General features: G+C 39.3%; 1 protein-coding gene across 5 annotated transcripts in view; it reads left to right on the top strand.

The window, feature by feature from the left end:
• Positions 1-918: 918 nt before the first annotated feature.
• Positions 919-27,001, top strand: part of NOL10 (nucleolar protein 10) — a 64,565-nt gene continuing 38,482 nt past the window's right edge. For 4 of the 5 annotated variants that reach the window (XR_011048333.1, XR_011048334.1, XR_011048332.1 and 1 more), the window contains exons 1-13: positions 919-1,006; positions 1,518-1,563; positions 2,351-2,449; positions 3,258-3,335; positions 5,162-5,199; positions 9,080-9,216; positions 9,997-10,062; positions 13,506-13,566; positions 14,089-14,174; positions 14,539-14,617; positions 15,840-15,989; positions 18,228-18,294; positions 24,492-24,544. Coding sequence is in view for 1 of the 5 variants with exons in the window: in XM_068402546.1 (XP_068258647.1) it covers positions 941-1,006; positions 1,518-1,563; positions 2,351-2,449; positions 3,258-3,335; positions 5,162-5,199; positions 9,080-9,216; positions 9,997-10,062; positions 13,506-13,566; positions 14,089-14,174; positions 14,539-14,617; positions 15,840-15,989; positions 18,228-18,294; positions 24,492-24,544 (1,026 nt within the window). In the remaining 4 variants the exon portion in view is untranslated. Of the gene's footprint in view, positions 1,007-1,517; positions 1,564-2,350; positions 2,450-3,257; positions 3,336-4,866; positions 5,065-5,161; positions 5,200-9,079; positions 9,217-9,996; positions 10,063-13,505; positions 13,567-14,088; positions 14,175-14,538; positions 14,618-15,839; positions 15,990-18,227; positions 18,295-24,491; positions 24,545-27,001 lie in introns of those variants that run through there. The other variant, XR_011048338.1, reaches the window with a different exon arrangement.

Here is a 27,001-nt window from a genome sequence, read left to right as displayed (position 1 = left end):
ATAGAATCATAGAATCGTTTTCGTTGGAAAGGATGTTGAAGACCATCAAGTCCAACCAATGTACTGTACTGTTATGTACTGTTGTGATAAGTATTTGGTTTTCATTGTTTCTTGAAGATGTATACAGATTGGATATACATTATTTCAGTCCTTGTCATTGCTTTTGTAAGTTATAATAGGAACGGTCAGAATTTGCATGTCTGTTCTTTTTTAAACAGTGGTGCTACAAAGCAGTACAAATGGGTCCTTTTGCGTTTGCTGGCAAGGTTCTGACCAGCGAACCCCTGGATTCATTATTTTCCATAGATAACAAACATGGTTTGCTGTAGGGCAAGAAAAGCAACCTCCTCCACCAAGCCTGAAAAAGCAACTCCAGCCTTTGTGATTTAACCTTAAGGCCACCCAGAGTGGCACCACTGCCCGCCTCACAGACAGTGGTCCTTATGTCTGGATGCCACAAGATGGGGTCGTGCCTGCCAAGCAGGAGAGCCGCAGTCTGTGAGGCGCACATGGCTGCCCTTGTCGCCTGCCGCCTCCACAAGTATCGATCCCTGGCAGCCTCTTGCACAGGAGCTTTTTGAACATTAGAAATGAACACGGGGGAAACTGGTCGCAGCAAAGCTCTTTTCCTGTGAGCAGCGGCACTGGCAAAGCCTGCTTCCCTGTGGATTTGCCCCACTCCCTATGAGCAGGATTTGCCCCCCTCCCTATGAGAGGGAGGGGGCCGGGGCCAGGGCTGCCGTCACCCGGGCCTCCTCCTGCCCCCACGTACGAGCTCGGGGCCCGGCTCAGCCCGCTCCCTCCGGCCCCGCTCCCTCCGGCCCAGCCACCCTCCCGCCGGCTCCCGCCGCCGCCCCGCCGGGTGGAAGCAGCGGCGGGCCGGAAGCGAGTCGCCTTCCGCTTCCCCTCTGCCCGGGAAGAGGCGGGCCGGGCCGCGGCCATGCAGGTCTCCAGCCTCAACGAGGTGAAGATCTACAGCCTCAGCGCCGGCAGGAGCCTCCCGGAGGTGAGGGCGCGGTGCGGGGTGGCCGCCGAGCGGGGCGAGGGGACGCGCTGCCGGCCCGGCCCGGCCTCGCCCGCAGCCGGGTCGCCGGGCCCCGGCGTCCGCTCGCCGGTTCCGGCAGCAGGAGGCTTTCGAAGCGCGTCGTGCGCCTTAGGCCTGAGCTCCGGCCCGGGCCGGAGCGGCTCGCCGAGCTGCCCCTGCCCCGTGTGCGCTTGTGTTGAGGGGAGGATGGTTAAGCAAACTCCGCTGGAAGTATTGTTTAAACTAAAAATGCAGTTTGAATGCATGCGTGTCTGAATGTAGGTGTGTTCTTCCACAGACCCTTAAAAAACACTACTTTTTAAGTTTTCTTGACGTGGAGTGGTTAAACTTACCAGGGAAAACTTTGAAATAATCAAGAGAAAAAGAATTAATGGCCTAAATGTCTTATATCCTAAATTGGGTAAACTTTAAGCGATTCTCTGGTTCCTTTCTGTGTAACAAGCTCAAGACTGATTTATGTATTTCCTTACAGTGGCTTTCAGACAGGAAGAAAAGAGCTTTACAGAAGAAAGATGTGGGTGAGTTTTCCCATCACAGCGTCCTCAGTAATACTCGGCTCCACTTACACAACATGCAAGTCCAGAGGGAGATGCTTTACTAACAGGTCCAAGGAAGTTATGCATAGCTCAGATTTTAAAAACTTCAAAATTAAAGCTATAAATAGCTACAGTTAGAAGGCCATACTTCAGCTTTCTACACAGCTTTATATAAATAGAATATTACCAATATTGCTTTAAATTTCAGGCATTAAAGATTGGGGTGTAGATCCTACAGAAACTTGACGAATTAATTCCATGTATAGCTTATGATAAAGTCCAACTATAAACTCCTCTGTGTGTATTATGCTCATCTTAGACTGCAGGAACATCATAATTTTAGCTGAAACTTGTTATCCAAAATAAAATATGGCTATTTACGTACCATAAGGGTTGTGTAAAAACCTCAACTAACCAAAAATGTATAGAGTTAACAGGAGGATGGAATATGTTATACAACATCTTACGTGCAAAATGTGTGATACATATTTGCTACTATATTATATAGTAATTTGTTACATAGTTGCCACCTCAGAATAGACATTTACTTTCCATGGAGGTAGCCTGCATCTCAGGGTTAACAGGCTGTATTAATCTGCTTATAACATGTGTTAATTATACTTAAAAGATCTTTATATTTTACAAGATCTTAAAAGATATTCCCTATATTCAGTTAACTTAACATGCTTTCATAAGAAACTGTTACAGTTTTTTTGACTGATACATTAGTGCTACCTTTAAAAAATTATTTTATTTTATTTCTTTATAGATATCCGTAGAAGAATTGAACTTATTCAAGACTTTGAAATGCCCACAGTTAGCACAAAGATTAAGGTATCAAGAGATGGACAGTATGTTATGGCAGTTGGTGAGTTAACAAAGTGTCTCTCTGCAGCAGAGGCCAAAAGTGCTAGAAAATCTTGATTGCAGAATGACTTAGTATTTCAGGTAGAATTGATAAAAGTTCATTTTTAAATGTAGCATTGAAGAGAATTTTGGAAGTTTACTCTTAAGATACGATAGGGCAGCAGTCTTGGTAGTGGTATTGTGAAACACTTCTTTTTAGAATACAGATGTTCTTAGAATCACAGAACCACAGAATGGTTTGGGTTGGAAGGCACCTTTGAAGATCATCTAGTCCAACCCTCCTGCCACTGGGGGTTTATAATACAATTAAAAACTAACCTGTTTATAATACAGTTAAAAACTAAGTTCTTAATTATTTTTATTGTGTGTCTATAAATTTGCTTTAAATAACTTCTGAACATCATTGTTCAGAGTATTGTTTTAAAGGATGGAGGATAATGCTACATTTTGTAACTGTCAAAGCAGGATCCAAACATGAATACTTTAGTAGGCACTAGTAGCATAAGGAGACTTGGTCTTTCAGACTTACTGGAAGGTATTAAATTCTGTATGATGTATCTGGTAATCAGAAGGACCCACATACAAGTAGGGTGCTTTCAGGCACAAAAGACAAAAACTAGGCCATAAGGTTTAAAACATGCCTTACTAAGAGACATGTTTTTCCAGTCACAGAGAGTTTGGTAAGATCAGAATACTTATAGTTGAAATGCAGTAAAGCCTGTATATGTAAGACATTATATTTTAAATAAAATGCGTTAATGTTATCTTTTTGTTTGATTTTTTAATTAAAGATCAAATTGTTCTTTCAGGAACTTACAAACCCAGGATCCGCTGTTTTGATACCTATCAATTATCCCAGAAATTTGAAAGATGCTTAGATTCTGAAGGTTGGTATAAGCTATGGCTGTTAGCACGAGATGTCTTTCATATATAATTCAGATGGGATTCAAGTAGAAATTTCCCTCCCTGAGGGGACAGAATGTACTTTGGGGGAACACAAGAATCTATAGTAAAACGTCACCTAGTCTTTATCTCTGTATTTTTCCGTTTTCCTCCTCCTTCAAAGTTTTCTCCTCTCTTGGAGCAGTGTGAGGAATGTAAGGTTTACCTTGAGCCAGTGTGTGCAGGGCTCAGTGAATGTGTCTGAAGGCTGTGTTCTGGGGAATGCCATGTGGGTATGATGGCTGGGTAGCGGTCAGTTCTTTCCACTTCTGTGAAGCAGTAACGTAGGAGAAGGCACCATGGTTGCACCAGCATTACTGAAATGAGTTCTCATTGTTTCCACACTGGAGCCCAAGCTCAGTAGATGAGTTAGAGGGTAAGGAGAATTCTCCAAGAGTGGTTTTGTTTGTTTGGTTTGGTGGTTTGTTTTCTTGGAAGCAAGGTACTTAGGGATAGATGGTAGCATGGCCAAGGCCCTAGTTATACCTTGTTTGCTACTAATTTTGAGGGAGAACAACTATGGTGAGGAAAGCAAGGAGCCATCTAGACAATGGGAAGGGGAGACTGCTGGCAGTTAGACTAGGTGAGGGGGTCAGAGCTGCTGTGGCTCTGAGTTTTAGGGTGCATAGATTTGGGGAATGGGATTTGAGGTTTTTTTTTTGTTTGGTTTGGTTTGTTTTTTGCTAGAAGACTGGGATGTTATAAGACTGATGGCTGAAAACTGGGATAGAGGGGTGAGTAAAGCAATGAGGGAATGAGTGTAGAGCGGCAGAAGTCCTAAATCATTAGGGAAGAATGAAACTGGTCTAACTGTGATGTGTGTGAAAGTGATGTCAAAAATAAAATTGAGAACTACTGAATTAGGTCAGGAAAAAGGGATTAGAGTATGGTAGCATTTCTTTACCCTATGCCTCAGGACTACAAGGAGTCACATAGGATGAAGAGACAGTGCTACAGTATAGTAAGAGGGGAGGTGGTAGGGGTTCAGAGAGGCTGGGGAGAGGAACGTATGGCAAGAGTGAGACCCACTTTAAAAGAGTAGGCGTCATTGTAATAGTAAATGCTTGCTGGTAATTAAAGTAATTTTTTTTGAACTGGCATCTTACTAGACTGCAAAAGTATGTTTAATTTGAAATATAGCATAGAGTCAATTCAGGTAATGCTAGATGAGCTACCTCATTTAAATGTTTAGCTGAAGCAGTTATTCCTTAGTGTTCCCAACCCAGCTCACTTAAAACTATGCAAAGTTCAATACATTGCATTGTTCAGCGTGGATAGTAGCTTTCAAATTTACGTTTTTTTTGAGCCTTAAAACTTTTTCTGTGGAAGCACTGACCCTTTAGAAAGATCACGTGTGAGGGTTTGTGTGTAGTATATCCGAACTCATGTCATTTTTTATCATCTTTGACAGATTACCAAACGTCCATGGACCACACACTCACTGAATACCATTTGATTAGACCTTCCCCAAGCCAATAAATACATGGTTGAGCATTGTGTTCAGGAACATGTCAAGTATACAAGAACGATAACAAGATTACAAGATGCTTCATATGTTTCTAAAGTTTTAGAAAACTACTTACTATTTTGCAAATAAAGTTATATAATTAAAGATTTTATCACAATGCCTGCGTTATGCATTGAGACCTGTGGGGAATACTTATATGACTAAAGGTTAGCATGAGTGTAAATGTTTTCAGGATTTATGCCAATGTTTGCAAATAAGTTTGCTTACTTAGTTGACTTAAAATTCTCTTGCTCTCTCCTCTAGTGGTTACGTTTGAGATTTTATCAGATGATTACTCAAAGGTATGTTTAATGTTTTCAATGTATAAATGAAAAAATAGTTTAATATGTAGATTAAAATGCATTTTCATATATAGTAAAGGCAGTCAATCAACACAACTTTTGGAACAGAAAAGTTTTTTTAGAAAAGCAAACAGGATAAACATTTTTTGTACCTTCAAGATGTTGTTTATTTGTCTCTTTGTATTATAATTTGCCTTACAACTTTTAAAGTCTTTTGTCTGTAGTAGAGAAAAACTTCAAATAATGATCTATCCTACAAACAAAATAATGTGAAAAATGGAATTAGTTATTCTTTCTAGGATAACATTTAGTCACAATCCCTTATGACGAGTGAGACACAGATACACGGTTTTTGAGAGGTCGGATAGCTATAGCTAAGTTAATAGCCTGATTTGTCAATGTTGTTGTAGCCATGATGATGATAAGCATATGAATGAGGCAAAAATTGTGGAGAGAAGTAATAACACAAACCCCCCCTGCCACCATGAAGTGCTGTACCTGGAGGAAACAGCTGAGTTCTTAGGACCATCAGCCCTTTTTCAAGACCAATACAGTTACTGCTTCTAATTCTGTTTAACACCTAGAAAAGTGTTTATGTGCTTGAAAGCTCATCTGTTTTCTCCAGCTGCAGCAGCTGGTGTAATAAAAGATGTTACCTCTTTTTGTAAACCTTGCTTTGCTGATTCATCAAGGTGTTCTGTTCCAAATTAAATAAGAAATTTAAGCATATAATTTTGCTGATTTCATTAGGACAAGCCATTTTTTAGGTTTGGTTTTTTTTTTTTTAGTTATTAAAATACATTTTTTTTTTCTGAGAAGAAACCTTAGCATTTCCAGTACAGGTTTGTTTTAATAAATATTTCTATTTGATCAGAGACATTATCATCTAGCCTTCTAGCTTTAGTCTGTTCAAAGTTTTTTCCCTGTGAAATTTCCAAGAATGTGTGTGAATTCAAGTAGCAGAAGAAGGTGACTAATACAGTACAGTAGCCTCCCACTTGTCTGTCTGTGGGAGAATGTTTCTGATTGTACAGACCAAACAGTTATTTGGGAGACTGAAGAACATATTGTGTTTGCAGGTATGTTTCTGACTGGTTACGAACAGTAAGGCTTGTGTATGTTTTCAGCTGAAATTGGTACTATATTTCAGACTGAAGCCCTACTTTCACAACTTAACACAACCTTATTTTCAATTTTATTTTCTTAAAACTTACCAAATCATTAGAAAGAAAACTAATTTCAGGTAGCTGACATAATATTTTGAACATGTTATAAAGAGGGAACAATATTTGAGAAATTACACTTGAAATGCTTAGAATCATACAAATATTGATTAGAAGGGGACCTTCAGGCGTTGTTTAATGTTTGAACTGGACTATCAAAGACTGCAAGCTTGGAGGTTCCACAGTTTCACTGAATAAATTGTTGCAAAGCTGCACTACCATCTCGTAAAGAATTTTTCCTTCCTGTCTAACCTGCCCAGGAAAATCTGTAGTTTTCACTGTTGCTGCTGCAAGGAGTTTGACTCTTGTCATTTTTGTAACAGCACTTCAGTTGCTGGCTGCTATTACGTTGTTCTACAGGGTGCTCTTTGCCTGACTAAACAAGCCAAGATTCTTCCAACCTTTCTTTGTACATTATGCGTTCTGCCCCTTGTCTGTCTTGGTAGCCCTCTTGGTGCTCTCAGCATCCCTCTTGAATTGCGGGGCCCAACGCAGGCATACTGCTTCACGCTTTAGTAGCTCAGGGAAAATAGCTTCTCCCCGGTCTGTTCCTGCTGTCCTCATAAGGTCGCATTTTGAGGCTTACTTGCATTTTCACAGTGAGAGCACGCTGTTGGCTTTCATTCATACTGGTATCCATAAGGCCAGTTACACTTCTGTGCTCTCCTAAATTTTAGACTTAAAAGTTTTAGACTTGGACTAAGTTTCAGACTTAGCAGAGAGTCTTTTTTTCCACAGCCTTCTGCAAAAAGACACGTATTTCCTATTATAGTATTTTTGCCACACAGTGGTGGCTATGCTTTTGCTACCCTGAGGTTGTAGTTTTCTGGTAGTGACCGAAATTAATTTAGTATGAAGGAAAGACAAACATGATTTGCAGTGAGTCGTATACACTGCTAATGAAAGAGGACACAAATATCTTCAAGTCCAATATTGTAGAAATTTATCTTAAAATAGAAAATTATTTGATGTAAAGCAATCATTAGCAGAATATTTTTTTGGTTTTGGCAACTATCAAAAACTTTTAAAAATCTTTTTGGCGGTAGAAGGGGTGAGAAGAAAATTCACTTTTCACATTGAAAGCAAACTGCATCTTCTCTCTTCCTGATAACAGGTTTTTGGTGGCTTACTGGTAGTGAACTAAGAGAATGTGATACTGATATTTTAAAATTAAATATGGTTTAATTTTGCGTTCTTCTCATAGTTTATGTAACTTCTGTACTGCATGAAGATGTAGACATTTCTTCTTCGGCAATGATGATAGAGAAAAAATTTGATCTGGGCATTGTTTCAGACAGATAAGTAAAGAGCTTTGCTTGATGTGAACCTCCAGTTAGAAGCATAAAGGCATTAGGCACGCAAAGGATTGATTTGGATTATATGAAAAACATCTTTGTATAACATCAGCTGTGCAGCTGCATCTGTAATCTCCTATGAAATTGTAGTTACACTTCTGAAAGATGATACTCTGCTTGGTCTTGGACCAAGATGAGCAAGTCCATGAATAAAAGTTGAAACACTAGGGTTTCTGGTATCAGAAAAAGCATAAATAAGGGGGACTTAATGATAAATAGGCATGAAGTACTAGCCCAGGTCAGTACTTTCTCCATGTGTCGTAAAGGAAGAATATACAAATAATACAATTAAAGAGGACAGATTTAAAATAACTCGTAAAATTAAAGCTCACCTTTCCTGAGCTTCTCATCATTATTTGTGTTGCTAACAATGTAGTGCAGCAGTAGGAAATTTAAAATCTTCATTATCTACTACTTTTAGAAGATGTGTGGACTATACATATTCTAAACTAAACTAGCACTTTTCTAATCTAAGCTAAATTGGGTTGAGGCTCAGAGTCAAGAGTTACCCTGTGATTATCCATATTGTTTAATTGTTTGCATGCTTCATGGCATGAGTTTGGGCCATGCCAGCTGTTCCTCCGTCACACAGTGACTGGGCATGGTTTGAGGTACAGCATGAGTGTAACAGATGGTGTGGATGATACTGTCTCTGTTTGAAGTGGGAAGAATTCCTTCGTATGGGTATGGGTTGTGCTATGTTACCTTGCCATCAGGACTATAGGGACAGGTTCTGGCCTATTTTATTTACTAATATAGATTTAGCTTTCTAGTAATGCCTGCCTTTGGGCTCTTCCAGGACTGAGATGTTTGTCTAAGTTTCAGAAAGAAGCAATGTCCTTATTCAGTTGGCAAACAATAAAAAAAATGCACAAAGGTCATTGGTGTAATTTATTGAAACGCTGCTGCGCATCAGGATGTATAGTTCATGGGCTTAGTACCTGTGAACATACTGGTGTCTGCATGGCGTTGTATCTGGAAGAAAATATTAACTCTGATCTCTGAAAGAAGTACAGATGTTAATTTTGGTGCAGCACAACTCCAAGATGATTATATTGCTTCTGGTTGCAGAGTCATTTTCAGGGTATCACATATACTCTTGTGAGTATTTGTTCAATGCTTATTAATAAAGTGAGAATGATGAAGCACTGGTTGATTCTATAATTTTAATAGAAATGGTTTGAATGACTTGTGATAAAGCTGTGTGAGCTTGAAAAAAATCATTGGAGTTTGTGTGTAAGACAAGTTGAGGAGATTGTCATCTGCTTCTGTATGTTTCAGTGCTTTCTATTTTATTTTCAGATTGTCTTCTTGCAGTGTGGCAGGTTTGTGGAGTTTCATTCGCAACACGGCCATTACTACAGGACAAGAATACCAAAATTTGGTAGAGATTTCTCTTATCACTATCCATCGTGTGACCTCTATTTTGTAGGAGCAAGGTATTGATGAAGTGGATTATTTAGTTTCACTTTTGTTAGCAATATTTTCCAAGAATAAAATGAACATTAGAATACCAGAAAAGTTAAAAATTGGAAGAAGTGGCAATTCCTTCCAAATTCCTTTCTACTCTTCACTGTTTGTGAAGAGTAGAAAATGTGGGAAGACTAAGATTAATTCAGTTTCCTCTACTAAGACTTTTTTTCTTTGATTCTTAAACCAGGTACATCATGTATTTGCAAATTTCTTATAAAAATTGCAATTCAGTGTACTGTTTTAAAAAGTGATTACCATCTAAGTAAGGAAAATTAAATAACTTTTTGTATCCTGGTTGGTGTTTTGTTACTGTTAGTGTGAGTCAAATCACATAAAATAATAAATCGAGTTTGTGAGAAGACATTGTAAAAATAAAATGAGGTCTTTAGGGTTTCAAACAAAATAAGTAGCAAATCAATATGTAACGTAAATCTTAGGAAATAAAAAGATCTTAAGAAAGGAATTAATGCATCTTTTCCCTGGAAAAAGGTAGGATATTGCAGTGTAATAAATATCTTTGGTGAACATGCACATTTTTTTCTGTATTTTTAACACTGAAAGGTAGATTTGTCTTATGTTTTAGATTGTGACATCTGAAAATTGTGTATTTTGAATTTTTGAATCTGAAAATTTATGAATCTGAAAATTAGGGTGTCAGCAAGAATTTTAGTAACTGTTCCTAACTTACAGCAGTATTTTTCAGTATTCATAAGAGAAAGGAGTAATTTCGGATTTTTCCTTTGTAGTTCTGAAGTATACAGGCTAAATCTGGAACAAGGAAGGTTTCTGAACTCCCTGCAAACTGATGCTTCGTAAGTTATCTGTAATTCGTATCTGTCTTCTGTCTTCATTCCACCAGGTGGAAGCAAACTACTAGCATGCTCACCATCAGCTCTGTAGCTGAATACTGCCCAAACGCACTGTAGAGTTGAAAAGGAACATAGGCCGAGTCTGAGCCTCATTTTATTTTATGTTCTGTAATTCTTTGTGCTCGTTTTTGTGTTTTAATTGAGTTTTCTTTCGTGCATATTTTAAAATTGCTTAATATGGACTTGTAATAGGTATTCTATAACTTGATCTTAAGAGCATTTCATTAGCACTTTGCCATTATTGCTCAATTTAGCCATCATGTAGAGATCTGCCTCACAGGGTATGTCCTTTCCCAGACATGTCTCTGTCCTTCTGCTCTTGGAGTAGCCCAAAGAGAATTTTTATATCTCTAGCATGTGTCCGATTCTTTTGAAAACCCTACCAGAGCAGGAGCTGGGGTTCATGCATGTGGGCAGTGACAAATGAGAAGAACAGACTTGACTAGATACAAGTGGCTAGTTGGTGGGCAACAACTGGTGTTCAGTGGGTAGGATAGCTTAATGGACAAAGCAGTATTTGGGAAGGCACAATACAGAAACTGAGCAGCAGAAAAAAAAAAGGGGGAGAATTCTGCAGTGGGAGAGTTAAGGGTGTAGAGTAAAATCTGAATTAGAGAGATGAGACTTGAACTTGTGAGAAGGTTGTGAGGTGGGGATATTGGATGAGTTATAGAACTAGAGGTGGAGGGCTTTGAGTGAAAGAAGTTGGAAAGCGCTGGGGTGAGCAGTGTAAAGATAAATATTTGTACTTTGGAAGGATTCTTGGAGAAATACAGGGCTCTTGGATACCCTGTTGAGAAATACGATACTGGAGTGAGGGAAGGTAAGACAGGCCATTCATCAGAATACATTGGAGATGTAAGCTTCAGAACATAAGTAATCAGGAAGACCTTTTGACATAATTGAGTTGTTTAAGAATATAGTAGAGCAGAGTGACATGGCAATGCTTGGTAGGTGGTGGGTGTGGGCAGAGAAACACAGAATTGTTCAGGTTGGAAAGAACCTCAGAGCCCAGGCTCTTGCTCAGGGCGTGGTCACACTGAATTCAGATGAATCTTCCCAGGGGGTCTTGAAAACTCCAAGGATGGAAATTCCACAGCCTCTATGGGCAACCCGTTCCAGTGCTTAATTATCTGCATAGTGTAAAAATATCCTTACATCCAGTTGGAACCTTACCTGTTTCAAGTAATCAGCACTGTCTCTGATGGCTCCTAATTCATCACAGAATCACAAAATCAGCTAGGTTGGAAGAGACCTCTGGGATCATCGAGTCCAACCTTTGACCTACCACCACTGTGTCAACTAGACCATGGCACTAAGTGCCACATCTAGTCTTTTCTATAAACACCTCCAGGGATGGTGATTCTGCCACCTCCCTGGGTAGCCCATTCCAATGCCTAATAACCCTTTCTGTGAAGAAATTTTTCCTAATGTCTAACCTGAACCTTCCCTGACACAGCTTGAGGCTATGTCCTCTAGTCCTGTAGCTAGTTGCCTGGGAGAAGAGGCCGAGCCCCACCCCACTACAACCTCCTTTCAGGCAGTTGTAGAGAGTGATAAGGTCTCCCCTGAGCCTCCTTTTCTCCAGGCTAAACAATCCCAGTTCCCCCAGCCACTCCTCATAGGACATACCCTCCAGACCCTTCACCAGCTTTGTTGCCCTCCTCTGGTCTCACTCCAGCACCTCAATGTCTTTCTTGAAGTGCGGGGCCCAGAACTGGACACAGTACTCGAGGTGCGGCCTCACCAGTGCCGAGTACAGAATCATAGAATCACAGAATCAACCAGGTTGGAAGAGACCTCAGGGATCATCGAGTCCAGCCGTTGCCCTGACACCACCCTGTCGACTAGACCATGGCACTAAGTGCCATGTCCAGTCTTTTCTTAAACACATCCAGAGATGGTGACTCCACCACCTCCCTGGGCAGCCCGTTCCAATGTCTAATAACCCTTTCTGAGAAGAAATTCTTCCTAATGTCCAACCTGAACCTCCCCTGGTGAAGCCTGAGGCTGTGTCCTCTTGTCCTATCGCTAGTTGCCCGGGAGAAGAGGCCAACTCCCACTTCACTACAACCTCCCTTCAGGTAGTTGTAGACTGCAATAAGGTCACCTCGGAGCCTCCTCTTCTCCAGGCTAAACAACCCCAGCTCCCTCAGCCGTTCCTCGTAGGTCAGACCCTCCAGACCCTTCACCAGCTTGGTCGCCCTCCTCTGGACTCGCTCCAACACCTCAACGTCTTTCTTGAAGTGCGGGGCCCAGAACTGGACACAGTATTCAAGGTGCGGCCTCACCAGTGCCGAGTACAGAGGGACGATCACTTCCCTAGACCGGCTGGCTACACTATTCCTAATAGAGGCCAGGATGCCATTGGCCTTCTTGGCCACCTGGGCACACTGCTGGCTCCTGTTTAGCCGGCTGTCGATCAGCACCCCCAGGTCTCTTTCCGCCGGGCCGCTTTCTAACCACTCTTCCCCCAGCCTGTAGAGCTGCATGGGGTTGTTGTGGCCAAAGTGTAAGACCTGGCACTTGTTCTTGTTGAACCTCATGCCGTTGGTCTCGGCCCATCTATCTAACCTGTCCAAATCCCTCTGTAGGGCCTTCCTACCCTCCAGCAGATCGACACTCCCACCCAGCTTGGTGTCATCTGCAAATTTGCTGAGGGTGCACTCAATCCCTACGTCTAGATCATCTATAAAGATATTGAACAGCACCGGCCCCAGAACTGAGCCCTGGGGAACAGCGCTAGTGACCGGCCGCCAGCTGGACTTTGCCCCATTCACCACCACTCTCTGGGCTCGGCCATCCAGCCAGTTTTTAACCCATTGAAGAGTCCACCCATCCAAGCCCCGGGCAGCCAGTTTGTCTAGGAGGATGCTGTGGGAGACAGTGTCGAATGCCTTACTGAAGTCTAGATAGACTACAGGGGGACAATTACTTCCCTAGTCCTGCTGGCCACCCTATTTCTGATACACACCAGGATGCTGTTGGCCTTCATGGCCACCTGGGCACGCTGCTGGCTCATGTTCACCTGGCTGTCCACCAATATCCCCAGGTCCTTTTCCACCGGGCCGCTTTCTAACCACTCTTCCCCCAGCCTGTAGCGCTGCGTGGGGTTGTTATGGCCAAAGTGTAGGACCCAGCACTTGGCCTTGTTGAACTTCATACCATTGGTCTTGGCCCATCTATCTAACCTGTCCAGATCCCTCTGCATTCTTGGTAAGCTCCTCTTAAATATGGGAAGCTGCTATTAGGTGGCCATTCGTCCCTCCCTCCAGCTTTTGCTTTTCCAGGCTGAGCAATAGTGTATGTGATTACAGAAATCATTTTAGTTGTTCATGTGTTAAATTGTTCTGAGGTCATTAAACTTGCTCCTTTTTCTGTTTCAGAGAGAGTAATGTCTGTGACATAAATCCTGTACACTTCTTGTTTGCTATGGGGACAGCTGAGGTAAATGTTTGCATTCCTTTTATGAGAAGGACAGTAGTGTTTGTTTCTTTTTTATATTAGTTTGCATGAGGATAAGGAGAAATCATGACAGAAACCTAATTAATTAATTTGATCTCATTTACTATGTTAAGTATAGATCAGTTAAACAAGAAGACTTTTTAGAGCATTGTGCAGATATAATTTCTGAGCTACCTTGGTTGCTGAGATGCTTGAGATTTTGCAGATGGGAGAGAAAACAATGTTATCTTGCTTTACAGTACAGCCATCTGTAGAAATTAGCTCACATGTGTACCCTATTAATTTTCAGAAATTTAGTGTTAATGATTTTGATTCAGATCGCATTTTTAAAAAATATAAATTAAATGTGTGGAGCTTGTATGCCATTATTAGAACAACTCCTCTCAACCTAGGAAATTTGATGAATTATTCATAGATTAAATAATTCATGTTTTTATTTAAACATTTTCAGAATACCACACAGCTGTTGCATAAGCTTGAAACATATTTTTCTAAACTGTTTAGGGTAAAGTGGAATGCTGGGATCCTAGAACTAGAAATCGAGTTGGGCTGTTGGACTGTGCTTTAAACAGTGTGACACCAGACACAGAGTGAGTAAAGGCTACCTTTTTTCGAAGTGTGTTCTTCTGTTTTTTTTCAGAAGTTTTGATTTTAGAAACAAATCCCACTTTGCATTAAAATGACCTGCCCATGGTCTTCTCTTCTCATTGCTAGTGTGAATAAAGGGTTTTCTTAGTCATAAAGGAGTCTCCTAGTTATTGATCTGAGTAGTAATGGCTAATTTTCTATACAACCACAGTTAGGAATGTAAAGAATGCAACTTTTTGAAATCGTATTTCTGAGGGATATCTGTAAATTAATTTACATTAATTATCTTAGCTATTTTTAACATGTAAAAAATTATTTGCAGCCTCTATTGAAAGAATGTCTAACTATAAGCACTGTGCTTTGCAGGATAGATGGTTTACCATCCATTTCAGCACTGAAATTTGATGGAGCTTTGAATATGGCTGTTGGAACATCTACTGGGCAGGTAGACTTAAATTCATCTGCAGCAGTTCTTAGGAGATCCTGTTCTTGCAGTTGCCCGTCCAAGTCTATCATAAATTCAGTGCGCTTATTGTAATGTAAATATATATTAATACAAGTATTTGTAAGAGCATAAATTACAAGTTTAGAGTAGTAATAGTCATTCTTAAACTGCAAATTAATTTTGTCAAATGGTCTTGCTCTTGAGAATACTGTAGGGACTACTTAAAATCATTACAACCTACATACTTTAAAACTTCAAATTCTGAAATTTTCTCATGACTTAGAAGTCAAGTATATGGGGAAGTTGCTGGTTTTTGAGACTGTCAGTACCATCTCAATGCAACATATATGTTCTCCCTTATCTTGGTGGGGGCTAAAGAAGCAGAAGAGATTGTCTTTCAACTATTGTTTTTGCTGTCTTATCTTTCTATAAGGGATGATTTCAATTTGTTTATTCATTGTTGCTATCTTATTTGTAAAGTGGAGTATGGGGATTTTTTTCTGCCTTCAGCAGTCTTTTCATGGGTCTAGAAGACTGTAGCTTGTTCAAGAACAGATACGTATGTAAGAGTTGTATCTGCAATAATGTTAGTATATGTGTCAGGCAAGTTTTACTGGAGTTTATATTTTTTATTAAATAAACTGATAATATTTTTTCCCCAAAATTATTAGTCTTCACACTTTGTGTGTGAAAGATTTAAAGTTTTTCTCGAGTTCCATAGGAAACTTTGGAGATAAAAGTGCAGGTTTCTGGAAGACAGGGCCTGTACTTTTTACTTAACATAAAAAATTGCATTCTGTGGTGTTTCACTGAGTGAAAGTGATACTCACTGAATGTGGAAGGGAGTCTGAAAATTTAAATCTTTTAAGAACAGCACAAGCATCTGAAAGTGAAATATTAGTAATTAAGAAATACTAAGAGCCTTGAAAACAGTTAATTTTTTCAATAGAAATTTAAAAGACTTTAGAAAGATGGTGAGCTTTTAAATTTGCTCTTAATTTTTCTAGACTGAAGCATGCTGAGGTTAAAATATATTGCTAGGATAAACCGGGGTCACTTAAGCTGTTTTCAGAATTTAAAATTATTTCTTTTATGTAAATCCTGTCCATGTATTTAAGTAGAAAATTTCAAGTTTAGTTAAATCTTTAGTGAAGATGTGGTGTGCGTGACTTCCTCTTGATCTTACAATATTGTAAGTTTAATCTGTCTCTTATTCTTCAAGGTTTTGTTATATGATCTCCGGTCTAGTAATCCATTAATAGTCAAAGATCACCACTATGGCCTGCCTATTAAGTCAATTCAGTTTCAGCGTCAGTTGGATTTAATTATCTCTGCAGATTCTCGAATCATAAAAATGTGGAACAGAGATACGGTACGTTTTATATTGCTGCATTCAGATTTTTTAATTTTTACTTTCTTTTTGGTTTGCTTTTTTTTTTTTTTCATACAGCTTGAATAATAAAGCTGAGATTCAGTGTAGGAAGTTGGGTTTTTAATGTGTCCTAATCTACATAGCATTTTGTCCTGTCTGACTAAATAAACCAGCATCTGGGAAGTTATTCAGCAGCCTGTCAGGTATAAAGATATAGTCCGGTATTTTTTTAGCTCTTTGTACATGTCCGCCTAAAGTGCTTCTTTCAGTAGAAGAATTTAAACATAAAAAGCAGCATCTTAGCCATTTCCCTGGTTCATGTATCTCTCACAGTGTGCTTGAACACATCCAGTTATGCTTTTTCATCAGAGAAAACATGGTCATTCCAATTCACTGCTCGAAGAAGGGCTAACTTCAAAGGTAGATCAGTTAGTTTAACACCTATTAAAGTCAGGTGCTGCTTATTTTCACAGAAACCTGTTGGTTATTGAAGCAGGTACTATGCCTAGATCCAAATAACAACGTGTATTATGCTGTGTTAATGGATAATGTTGCAGTAGGCAACGTCTTTATCCCTGCCTTTTGCACCTCTAAGTGAAACTGAAATCTCTTAATTTTCATAACACTTTCTTTCATTCTATTATGCTGTTCTTTTTCTTATCTTTCTGTCAATGAGGCTTGCACAAAATATGTTATCCCGTAGATTCATAGTGATACTACTGTGACTTGGTTCGGTTTGAGGGGTATCTTTAGTCATTGTATTCCTTCTAAAAAACATGCTCCATCTATGCTTTTCTAGCTTTATAGTGAAATATATCAAGAGCAGTTGTAGTAGTTTAGAGGCCCTTTTTTTCTGACTATTTCAGGCAGTCATTTCTCTATTGTTGTGCTTCTTCACGAACTTTCAACAGCCTCTTTTATTTTTTTCTGTGATCGCAAGCAGTTTTTTGTAAGCTCCTCTGCAGTTATTTTTTTATTGTTTAAAAGAGCAAATAAATTATTGGTTATTATTTAAAACATCTGCAGTGGCTTTTCTCCATTTTTCCTAGGTATATATATTTCCCTCCTTGAGAATGAAGCACTGTAAGGTTTGTCAGGTGGCCTCTGCAGTGGGAAAAGGGAGGGTTTTGTACTGCTGGAAGGCAAAGATAGCTTTGGACTCTTTCCTAGAGTATGTTCCAGCTGGCTCCACCTCTCCCAGATGTTGGTTCCTGACTATCTCTGGCTGGAAACCAACTGCAGAGGCAGACTGCGGGGTGGAGAGCATATGGCTTTGATACCAGAATAGCCCCATGCTGAGACGTGCCTTGGGGTGGGGAGCATGAGGCTTTTGTCTGCTAAGACTGGGGTGGGGGAGGACTCTCATTAATCATCGGGGAGAGACCAGAGGTGGGTGGGGTAACAGCATGTAACTGGGAGGGAAAGGAAGGGCCCAGAAAGGTAGGTGGGATTGCTGCAGGGAAAGAAAAAAGAGGAACATGATCAAAATTTGCTCTGTTCCTGTCCCTCATTTAGAACAGTGTAGGCATGTACTCTCTTGCTTCAGGTTCTGTGGCCCAGTTCTTGGAGACTCTTGCTTTACTGGCTGTCTTGTGTGTTGGCTTATAAGAGCACCTGTATTTTGTCTGGGTTTTTCAGAGTCTGTTCCAATTCTTATTTTTTTGACAATGTTGTTTCCTGCTTTTACCTCTTTCTTAAATAACCTTTATAACTTCAATTCTGATCTAAGCTAGATACCACTGGGTGCTTTAATACTGAGTTTATAAATTATAAATAAAGTGCTGAGCTATAGTTCATTTCATGTAGACATGAGCAGGGTGGAAGAACCAAGCTCCAGAATCAAAATCCATCATTTCAGCTAATGATACTTACCAGAATAAAATGATTTAAAACTACCACACTGAGTTGAACAAAATGAGGGTTACACTGACAATATGCCGGGAAGTTATGGACCTCACCCCCACTCTTGCTATCTGACACATATATTTTCAATACAGAATTGTGAGCTAAGGAATTAGAAGTGCCTGTGTACATTGCTGTGTCTTCAATACCAGTTGGCTACACTTCCTTGTAAGAGATCAGATCAGAGACAAAATACAATATTGAGTTCCTTGTGTTATGTTTAGATACCATCATATTTCTTAGCTTCTATGATGGCTATTCTTAATATTTAGATTTACTAAATATAATTATATTGTTTGGAGTTCTTTATAATGTATTTTCTTCCTACAATTTCAGGGGAAAATATTTACTTCAATGGAGCCAGAATATGAGATCAATGATGTCTGCCTGTATCCAAATTCAGGTATGTTAGATATATTAATGTCGTACTAAGTTCAAAAGGGTAAACTTGTGTTAAACCAATCTGTGGTCTTTTTTTCTGTTTAGGTGATGCAAATTAGGTCTACTTTCCTCCTTATGACAGAGCTAGGAAAAAATGGTTACTTGTCAGTTAGTGTCATTGTTTCCTCTGCACCTGTATTAAATTGGAGCCTCTCTGCAGTAAGAAGCTGCTGTGCTGCCATTTGAGTGATTGACCTCATTTGCTCTTTCAAAGATCTGAAGTTTCATTTAATAAGAATAGGAATTTTGGCCTTTTTTCTTGGCTAAGTCCCAGATAAGTTAGAGCTTGCTTTCTAGAGCAAGGAAAAATCTCTTTACAACAAGTTTACAAATTTTTACAAATGTTTACAACTGTTTATCTTTCCTTATTTTAGATACAGCACTTACTGTACCCTCCCTTAGATTGAATATTTTGGTTTTAAGTGTAGGTTGCTAAGTGCACAGATTTGCATGCTTTTTGTGACTGTTTTCAAATTTTCTGCGTCTCATAACGTTATGTTTAGAGGTCAAAACTGAGGGTCACTTCTAACCAGAGTTTCCACATCCTACCTTATGAGTAAAAATATTTTTTAAAATGGTGGTTATATGTGTACATGTACTTTGGCTGTACCTCAGATTCCAACTGGCCTTAATTTTCCCTGCTTGATCTGAGTTGCTTAGTTCTTAACTACTATGTGACACCTACTTCCTTTTTAGAAAGCAGTACTGAAAAAGATTAGGGCCACTAGGATGGCACAAGGCAAAATTCTTGATCCAGAGAATGCCTGTGGTGCAAACTCTGCTATTATCTTAATTTTAGAGAGAGGTAGCAGTGAAGACGGAACGATTTGGACTTTGATTCGTACTAGCAGCTCAAATTCAAGATTGTAGATAAGTGAGTTTGAGATTTCTAACGAGTTAAAACTTATCTTGTCTTTTCTGCCAGCTTCAGTTAAGAATGTGTCCTCTTTTTTTTTTTTTTGTAAGATAAGCACTTAAATACCGATACCTGCTGAGGTGGTGGGCATTTTTGACCTTATGCAGCAGCGAAACTGTAATGGTCTGCAGGACCTTGCTGATGAAAATATTAACTCACTTCCATACTGCTCAGGTTTAGCCCGCTCTGAAACAGAATGGTGTTTCACTACTTAGGAATTGGGCTAGGTTTTTCTAAACCCTCAAAAAGACATTGATACCATTTTTATTTGTGTTCCATATATTTGTTTTTCACAGATCAAAGTGCCAGAAATAATGTAAGCAAAGAATTGAAGCCTGCCAAAACAGGGACTTCATGGCACGGCGCTGAGGGTACATCTTGTGTGCCCTGGTTGTATGAGTTCATTTAGGTGTGTTTGAGAATAACTATGTGGTAACAGCGTGCACTCTGCAACACGGAGGTAGACAAACCTGATCTCTCATCCATAGTGGCTACAGAGAGAGGTCATTGGAGTAAATTACCTTTAGCATTTCATCCAGGTTTCACCTTTGATGAGCTTATTGATTTGATCCAAAGCAGAACCCAGAAGTGAATTAACATCCATGCAGCATTGATAATGAAGGGCTTATGACAGGGAGTGAAACAGAATTAAGTTATTTGACAATGCAGAATCTTAGCGTAGTTTAGGTTGGAAGGGACCTCTGGGGGTCCTGTATTTCCTGCTCAAAGCAGGGCCAAACTTGAAGTTAGCTCCAACTTCAAAGCCTGATCAGGTTGCTCAGGTCATAACCAGTCAAGTTTGAATATCTGCAAGGATGTACGTTACTCAGCTATGGACGCTCTATAGCCTCTGTGGTATGCAGACATGCCTCAAGTGGTTTTGCAGAAATGATTTTCATGAGACTCTGCAGGAAGAATCTTGTAGCACAAAGAACTGAATGCACATATCTCCCTAATTTGTTTACTGGACATTGCTTTTTCACGTGTCTGTGATCTAGATCAGTAATCTAGATTGTGCATTCCAGTCCTGTGTCTCCTCCTTAAGTCAGTCCTGCTTTTCTTATTGTTCTTTTCTCAACCATGTCTGTAGGGGGACAGGTTGATGTCTTTTAGTAAGAACTGTTGTGGGTTGAAAAGTAGGTTGTATTTTATAACCATATGGAGGCAGAGGGGAAAAACTAGAACATGTTGCAGTGGAAATTAAGAGATTTAAGATAAGAGGTGGAGCATTGCATGTTTGTCATAAATACGGTTGCTTTAGAATTTAAGATGCCTTGCACCACATCATGCTCATTCAGAATTTAAAGAATAATAACGGTTGAACATCTGCAAATAGGGAAATACTTTCAGTAATATGAGCTTGCGGTTGTGGAAAGCTGGAAATACAATATCATTTAAGTACCAGCATGGCTATGGCTCAGTGCTCTCATTGGTGACCCAGCATTCTCAGAGCACCGCTGGGTGTTTGTGAAGCCAGCACTGCACAGGAAACCCAAGAGATCTTTGCCTAGCTTGTGTTTTAACACTTCATGTGAACCTGCTGCTCACGAAGCCCATACCCTAACCTCACCCTTATGAAATAGTTTTAACATTGTATTGTCACAATTATTAAAAAAAATTGGAAAAGTGAAGCTCCATCGTAACATAAAACATTCTGAAATATTTCTGAAATAGTGACTATATCAGTGGATAAGGGAAGAGCTACGAATGTCATCTATCTGGACTTCGGTAAGGCCTTTGACACAGTCCCCCACAACATCCTTCTCTCTAAATTGGAGAGATATGGATTTGATGGGTGGACTGTTAGTTGGATGAGGAGTTGGTTGGATGGGATGCTTCCGGAGGGTAGTGGTCAATGGCTCAATGTCCAGATGGAGATCAGTGACAAGTGGTGTCCGTCAGGCATCTGTATTGGGACCAGTACTGTTTAATATCTTCATCAGTGACATAGTGGGATCGACTACACCCTCAGCAAGTCTGCAGGTGATGCCAAGCTGAGTGGTGCAGCTGACACACCTGAGGGGTGGGATGCCATCCAGAGGGACCTGGACAAGCTTGACAAGTGGGCCCATGTGAACCTCATGAGGTTCAACAAGTTCAAGTGCGAGGTCCTGCACCTGGGTTGGGGCAACCCCTGGTATCAGTACAGGCTGGGGGATGAAGGGATTGAGAGCAGCCCTGTGGAGAAGGACTTGAGGGTGCTGGTGGATGAAAAGCTGGGCATGAGCTGGCAATGTGTGCTCACAGCCTAGCAGGCCAACCGTATCCTGGGCTGCATCAAAAGCAGTGTGGCCAGCAGGTCGAGGGAGGTGATTCTGCCCCTCTACTCTGCTCTTGTGAGACTCCACCTGGAGTACTGGGTCCAGCTCTGGAGCCCTCAGCATAGGAGTGGGTCCAGAGGAGGGCCACAAAAATGGTCAGAGGGCTGGAGCACCTCTCCTATGAGAAAAGGCTGAGAGAGTTGGGGCTGTTGAGCCTAAAGAAGAGAAGGCTCCAGGGAGACCTTATTGCAGGCTTTGGTACTTAAAGGAGGCTTGTAGGAAGGATGGGGACAAACCTTTTGGCAGGGCCTGTTGCAATAGGACGAGGGGTAATGGTTTTAAACCAAAAAAGGGTAGATTTAGACTAGATATAAGGAAGAATTTTTTTTGCGATGAGGGTGGTGAAACACTGGAACAGGTTGCCCAGAGAGGTGGTAGATGCCCCATCCGTGGAAACATTCAAGGCCAGGTTGGATGGGGCTCTGAGCAACCTGGTCAAGTGGAAGATATTCCTGCTCATTGCAAGGGGGTTGGACTGGATGACCTTTAAAGGTCCCTTTCAACCCAAACCATTCTATGATTCTATGATTTATGGTAAACTGTGGATCAGTGTAATGTGAATTACTCTTTGTCATTCGTTTTGTGGGAGTTTTGTTGTCAGTGGGGGTTTTTTAAGTTCAATTATTTTACCAAGCATCTTCAGTATTACTGCCTTTCTTGGGAAGCAAACCCTTGTGTACCTTTGACCAAACTACATGACAACAAACTTTAGTGGATCTCTTAAACTAGTTATGAATCTCTTGTCTCTGATCACACATGCACAGAATGGGGCTGGGGGAAACAAGGTTTACCACTAACCTGAGTAGCCTTGACTCAGCTTCGGTTAAGTTGTAGAATATAAATGAAACTTAACAGCAACTTCAGTGTATAGAAATCTGTGCCTCATTTGTTTAAAGTACTGGAAAAAAAAATTTTAAGCTAAAAATTTGCATTTTCTAAAACTGCTGCTACCTTTTACTGCCACTTCATAGTCATGTTTTTATTCCTTTAAATTGATGGTACTACATTGCAGACCACTTTCTAAAGATGGTCTTATTAAAACCTCTTCTCTGAAAAAAGAGTTCTCATTTATTTCCCTTTTAAGGTGATCAAACTAGGCTGCTGTGTAGTTTGTTAGGGTGTGGTCTCTCTTCCCATAAAAATTGGTTAAACTAACAAGCTGAAACAATGCAAATTCGTGGAGTAGACTTCTTCTTTCACAGAGTTGTTCCTTTTTTTAATTCTTTTATTTCTCCTGTAGTATACGCCCATGTACTGTTCCGAAGTCTGTTTTTCCCCTCCTTTAATTATTATGAGTGGAAGACTCTCAAAGAGGAGGTTTTCCATTTACTGTCATCTTTGAAGCACCTGCAGAATTAATTTCTGTCCTTTTATCTCTGGTGATTCATATTCAGTCAATGGAGAAATGCTTTGGCTTGTGAAATAGTAGTGAGCATGCTGATATGTTAAGGGAGCATATAATCTATATACTATACTATAGTACATTATGTGTGTGTGTGTGTATATATGTATATATACTACAAATTCTTGCTTTTTCCTTAAATTCCCTGCAAACCTTTCCAGGTATGGTTTTTAGCCTCAGTTTGCTGACTAAGCTTTCACAAATTTCTTGCTTTGCCAGGAAAGCAAGCCCCCTTTTTTCTGACATTTTAAGTCCAGCTGCGTTGTGTATTTTTAATAAAAGGATTAGGTAGGAAGGATTACTCCACCCATGTTAATTGCGTTCCTCTAGTTGGGTGTAAATTATATTTGTACCCTCTGGGTGTGTAGTAATTGACCCAATTATTCATAGTCTCAGTGGCATATGTTACAGTACTTCTAGATCAGAATGTTATCTAACTTGATTGCTCTCTTCTTCATATTCCATCTTTTGTATTACCTGGTGATCAGCTACGTTGGAAAGACAAAATGGAGATAAATGTGAAAGTATATGCCAAATGTCCTGATTGCTCCCTTATGTAGAAGGAAACTGAGAGTATTTATCTTTTTGAACTTGGGTGAAATCTTGTGGCGGTTGGAGATTTTCCATGGATTTTAATATTTCTACAGTAGTTTTTTATATTCAGAGTATTTACAACCCTCATTCATGGTGTTTCTTAGGTATATTCGTAGATATTTCAATTTTTACATTTGCCCCGGTTGGCTAATATCACTAATATTACTGCGCTTGGAGCCGCAATATCCTGTTTCTCATTTTGTGTTGAGAAGCTACTGTTGTGTTGATTTCCCAAGATGAAATATGAGTGAAGGTGTAAACCATGTTATGATTTATGACTTTGTTTAGACTATAGGTGTGTGTGAAAAACCAAAACAACCGAAAACCCACCCCCTCCTTTACTAATAATATAAGTTTATGCCCAAGGTAGGTTTTAAGTGCAATAGTAACTAGATTTGTTCTAAACAGTATTTTGGGATGAACTATTTAAATTTGTAATGAAAATTGGCAGCCCGCAGTTGTCAGGACTTAGTGTTGATTGAAGTGTGCTGAACAGTTAAGATAGAGGACAAAAGGGGATGAATATGGTGGAAATGAATCTTCATTAATTGTGCAGCTATCGGACCTTTCTTTCTTTAGCATTTGACGCAACGATTTATTATGGGTCCCTATTAGCTATTCTGTTGCAGGCCAAGAATATGTACTGTATGAGCTACAGGTAATGTGATTTCATCCCTCCTCCCCTAACCCATGAAGCGTTCTTTCCCTACAAATACTCAGGTTGCCATTCTAATTCTTTTTTTTTTTTGTGCCAGCAAATTTTTCATTTTTTTCCCATTTCTTTTCCTGCAAAGATATTTTAAGTCCTGTCTAGAAATCCGCTTCCTGTGAATTAAATGCCACAAGTATGTATATATATGTTTTAAAAAAAAGTAGTGTTATCCTCTTGTGACCAGTATTTTTAAATGTGGAAATCTTTTTTTTAGGAATGCTAATGACTGCCAATGAAGCCCCTAAAATGAATATCTATTATATACCAGTAAGTAATACAAATCGTTGCTGATGTTGCTGTTTGAAAACTCAGTTGTTTGGTGCCATTCACGTATTCATGTTGGAAAATAACTTCTGCAGATTCACATCTACATTCTCTGACTTTTCATGATAAAGTGAATTTAAGCTAACCATAATTTATTAATGTCACATACTGAATTACTAAAAAAACAACCTGTAATTTGCCTTTTGCTATCAGTTCCAAAACTGGCTAGTGGCAGTAGGAAATTCAAGTGGAGGTTTGCGGAAAAAGTAGTTTTTGATAGCTGCTCAGAAAAGAATTTCTAAATAGGAACTATATAGCTTACTTTCAATAATAATTTTGCTTTGTTGTGAAATATTTTATTACTGTCTTTAATATGTGGTATATAGTGACATAATCATGGCAGTAAATATTATTCTCTGTTTTGATAAAGAAACGTTGTTGTGTGGCTTCAAGTATGACTCTTGGCTGTAGCTTCTGCTCAATGCCCTACTCGAATTGCAGCTTTTCTCTTGAAAAGCTCTTCACTTGAAAGGCTTAACTGTAGGTTAACTATATGTTTTATCTCTGCAGGTTGGTTTTAGGGAAACTAACAGCAGGCCTTCTGGTGTTAGGGAATGGTACAGCAAACTACACCTGCATTTCACTCTTGTTTTGGTTTTGGTTCTACAGTGCATTCACTAAGGTTTTTTTGGCTTGGTAGGAGATAAATAGTAGGATATAGATGCAAATGTTACATGGAGAATATCTGACCAGACTATAAAAATACCTATGCTTCTGCTTAAGTCATTTTATTCACCTTCTGGACAAACAATAAATTTGTTAATTTTGAAATATATTTTTAATGTTTTTTAAATGAGCCAAGAAGTCTTCATTCAGATAATCAATTTTAAATTAATTTTAATTTAATTTAATTTTCTTTAGTTTATTTCTGGGTCGCCCCCTGCTCCCCCCCCCCCCCCCAGCCCATATGGTCTTGACTACATTTAAGATGGAGATTCATCAGTTTACATTTTGCTTTGTAGAATAGACACTGTATACCTGTTGTATGTACATGTCCAAATACAACAGTACACCCCTCTAAACAATTCTATAGTCTGGTTGTATTTACTTATATTATTAGATTTTTGCATTTAAAGAAAAGTAAAATTTTATGCATGACTTCTTTGTGTGTCATTTATGTCAGGTTTTTCTTTGGATGTATGTTACCTATTTCTCTAATTCAGCTCTAACAAATTGCATTTTGTTAACTGGAGCTGTTCCATGCTTTGGATAACAAAGGGCAGGGGGACAACAAATATTTTTGTATTTAAGACAAAGTATTAGCTGTAGTTAGAAGCTGAACGCTTTGTTTCTTTTTAATTAATGGATTGGGGAAGACAAACTCCCGTATTTTCAAAGTCTGATGGGGTTTTAAAACTTGAATGGACTAGTTACTCAATTTAAGTAATTCAGACGGAAAAAGCATTCCTTCTGTCACTAAGGGTAAGATTCAGCTTCTCTCTGAAAATTGTGCACTGAGATTTTTTTGTGCAGGTGTGCATGATATATGACCTTTACAGCTATAGTACATTAGAGGTGCATATCCAACATTGCCACTTAGCCAAAAAAATATTTAATTGTCTTGATTGTCACCAGCAGTGAATGTTTGTTAGAACTTGTTCTAGCCAGTATTATTTTGAGTGTTCCTGCACATATTGTAAATCAAAATGAAAAATACTTATTTTTTACTCTCACAAAAATCTCACTGTGATCGAGTCCTCTAAGGATACTGAATTCATGTTTCTGAAGTCAGATAAGTAATTTTTAGCTAAGAAATATAAGCATGCTATATTAGATCTCAGATCATACTTTACAGATGCTATTGCAAACCTAAATATTGACTAATACTGTCTAGTATTTTTGCAGCATGCAGGCTATTCCAATGAAAATTAACATAAATCTTTCCTTAAACCATCTTCTTTGTCACCGTTCTCTGATTTTTGGTACCTGAGTCTGCCTCAGCTTGTTTGGATCATACCTTTTTATGGGTTTTACATTCACAGTGACACATGAATATACAAATTGACCCGAATGATGAATGTTAAAGCATAAATCCAAATATAAGTTCTATTTTTAAAATTCTGTTGGGTGTAAGAAAATTTAAAACTTGTCTCAAAGACTATCTGCCCAAATTAAATTCGCTTTTTGAATAAGCTAAACTTCTCCAGTTCACGTCAATGGCTTCGAGTTTGAAGGTTGCTGAAGATATCTTAAATACTGGCATGACTGTTTTTTTAGTCAACAATCTACAGTTTGTTTCAAAACATGGAACGCTTATTTTAGACAATAGAAAAGTTAAAGGTAGTGAGAAGAAGTTACTTTGAAATAGAGACAGAAGTCTCACGCTGTTGTAACTGGCTTTCTTACCCTGTCTGCCTTTTCACGGGCAAGACTGAAGGGGCTGGCACAGATAGTGTTGTA

Source organism: Nyctibius grandis, chromosome 1 (assembly GCF_013368605.1).
Source record: "Nyctibius grandis isolate bNycGra1 chromosome 1, bNycGra1.pri, whole genome shotgun sequence".
NCBI lineage: Eukaryota > Metazoa > Chordata > Aves > Nyctibiiformes > Nyctibiidae > Nyctibius > Nyctibius grandis.
This window is presented reverse-complemented; position numbering and strand designations above follow the sequence as displayed.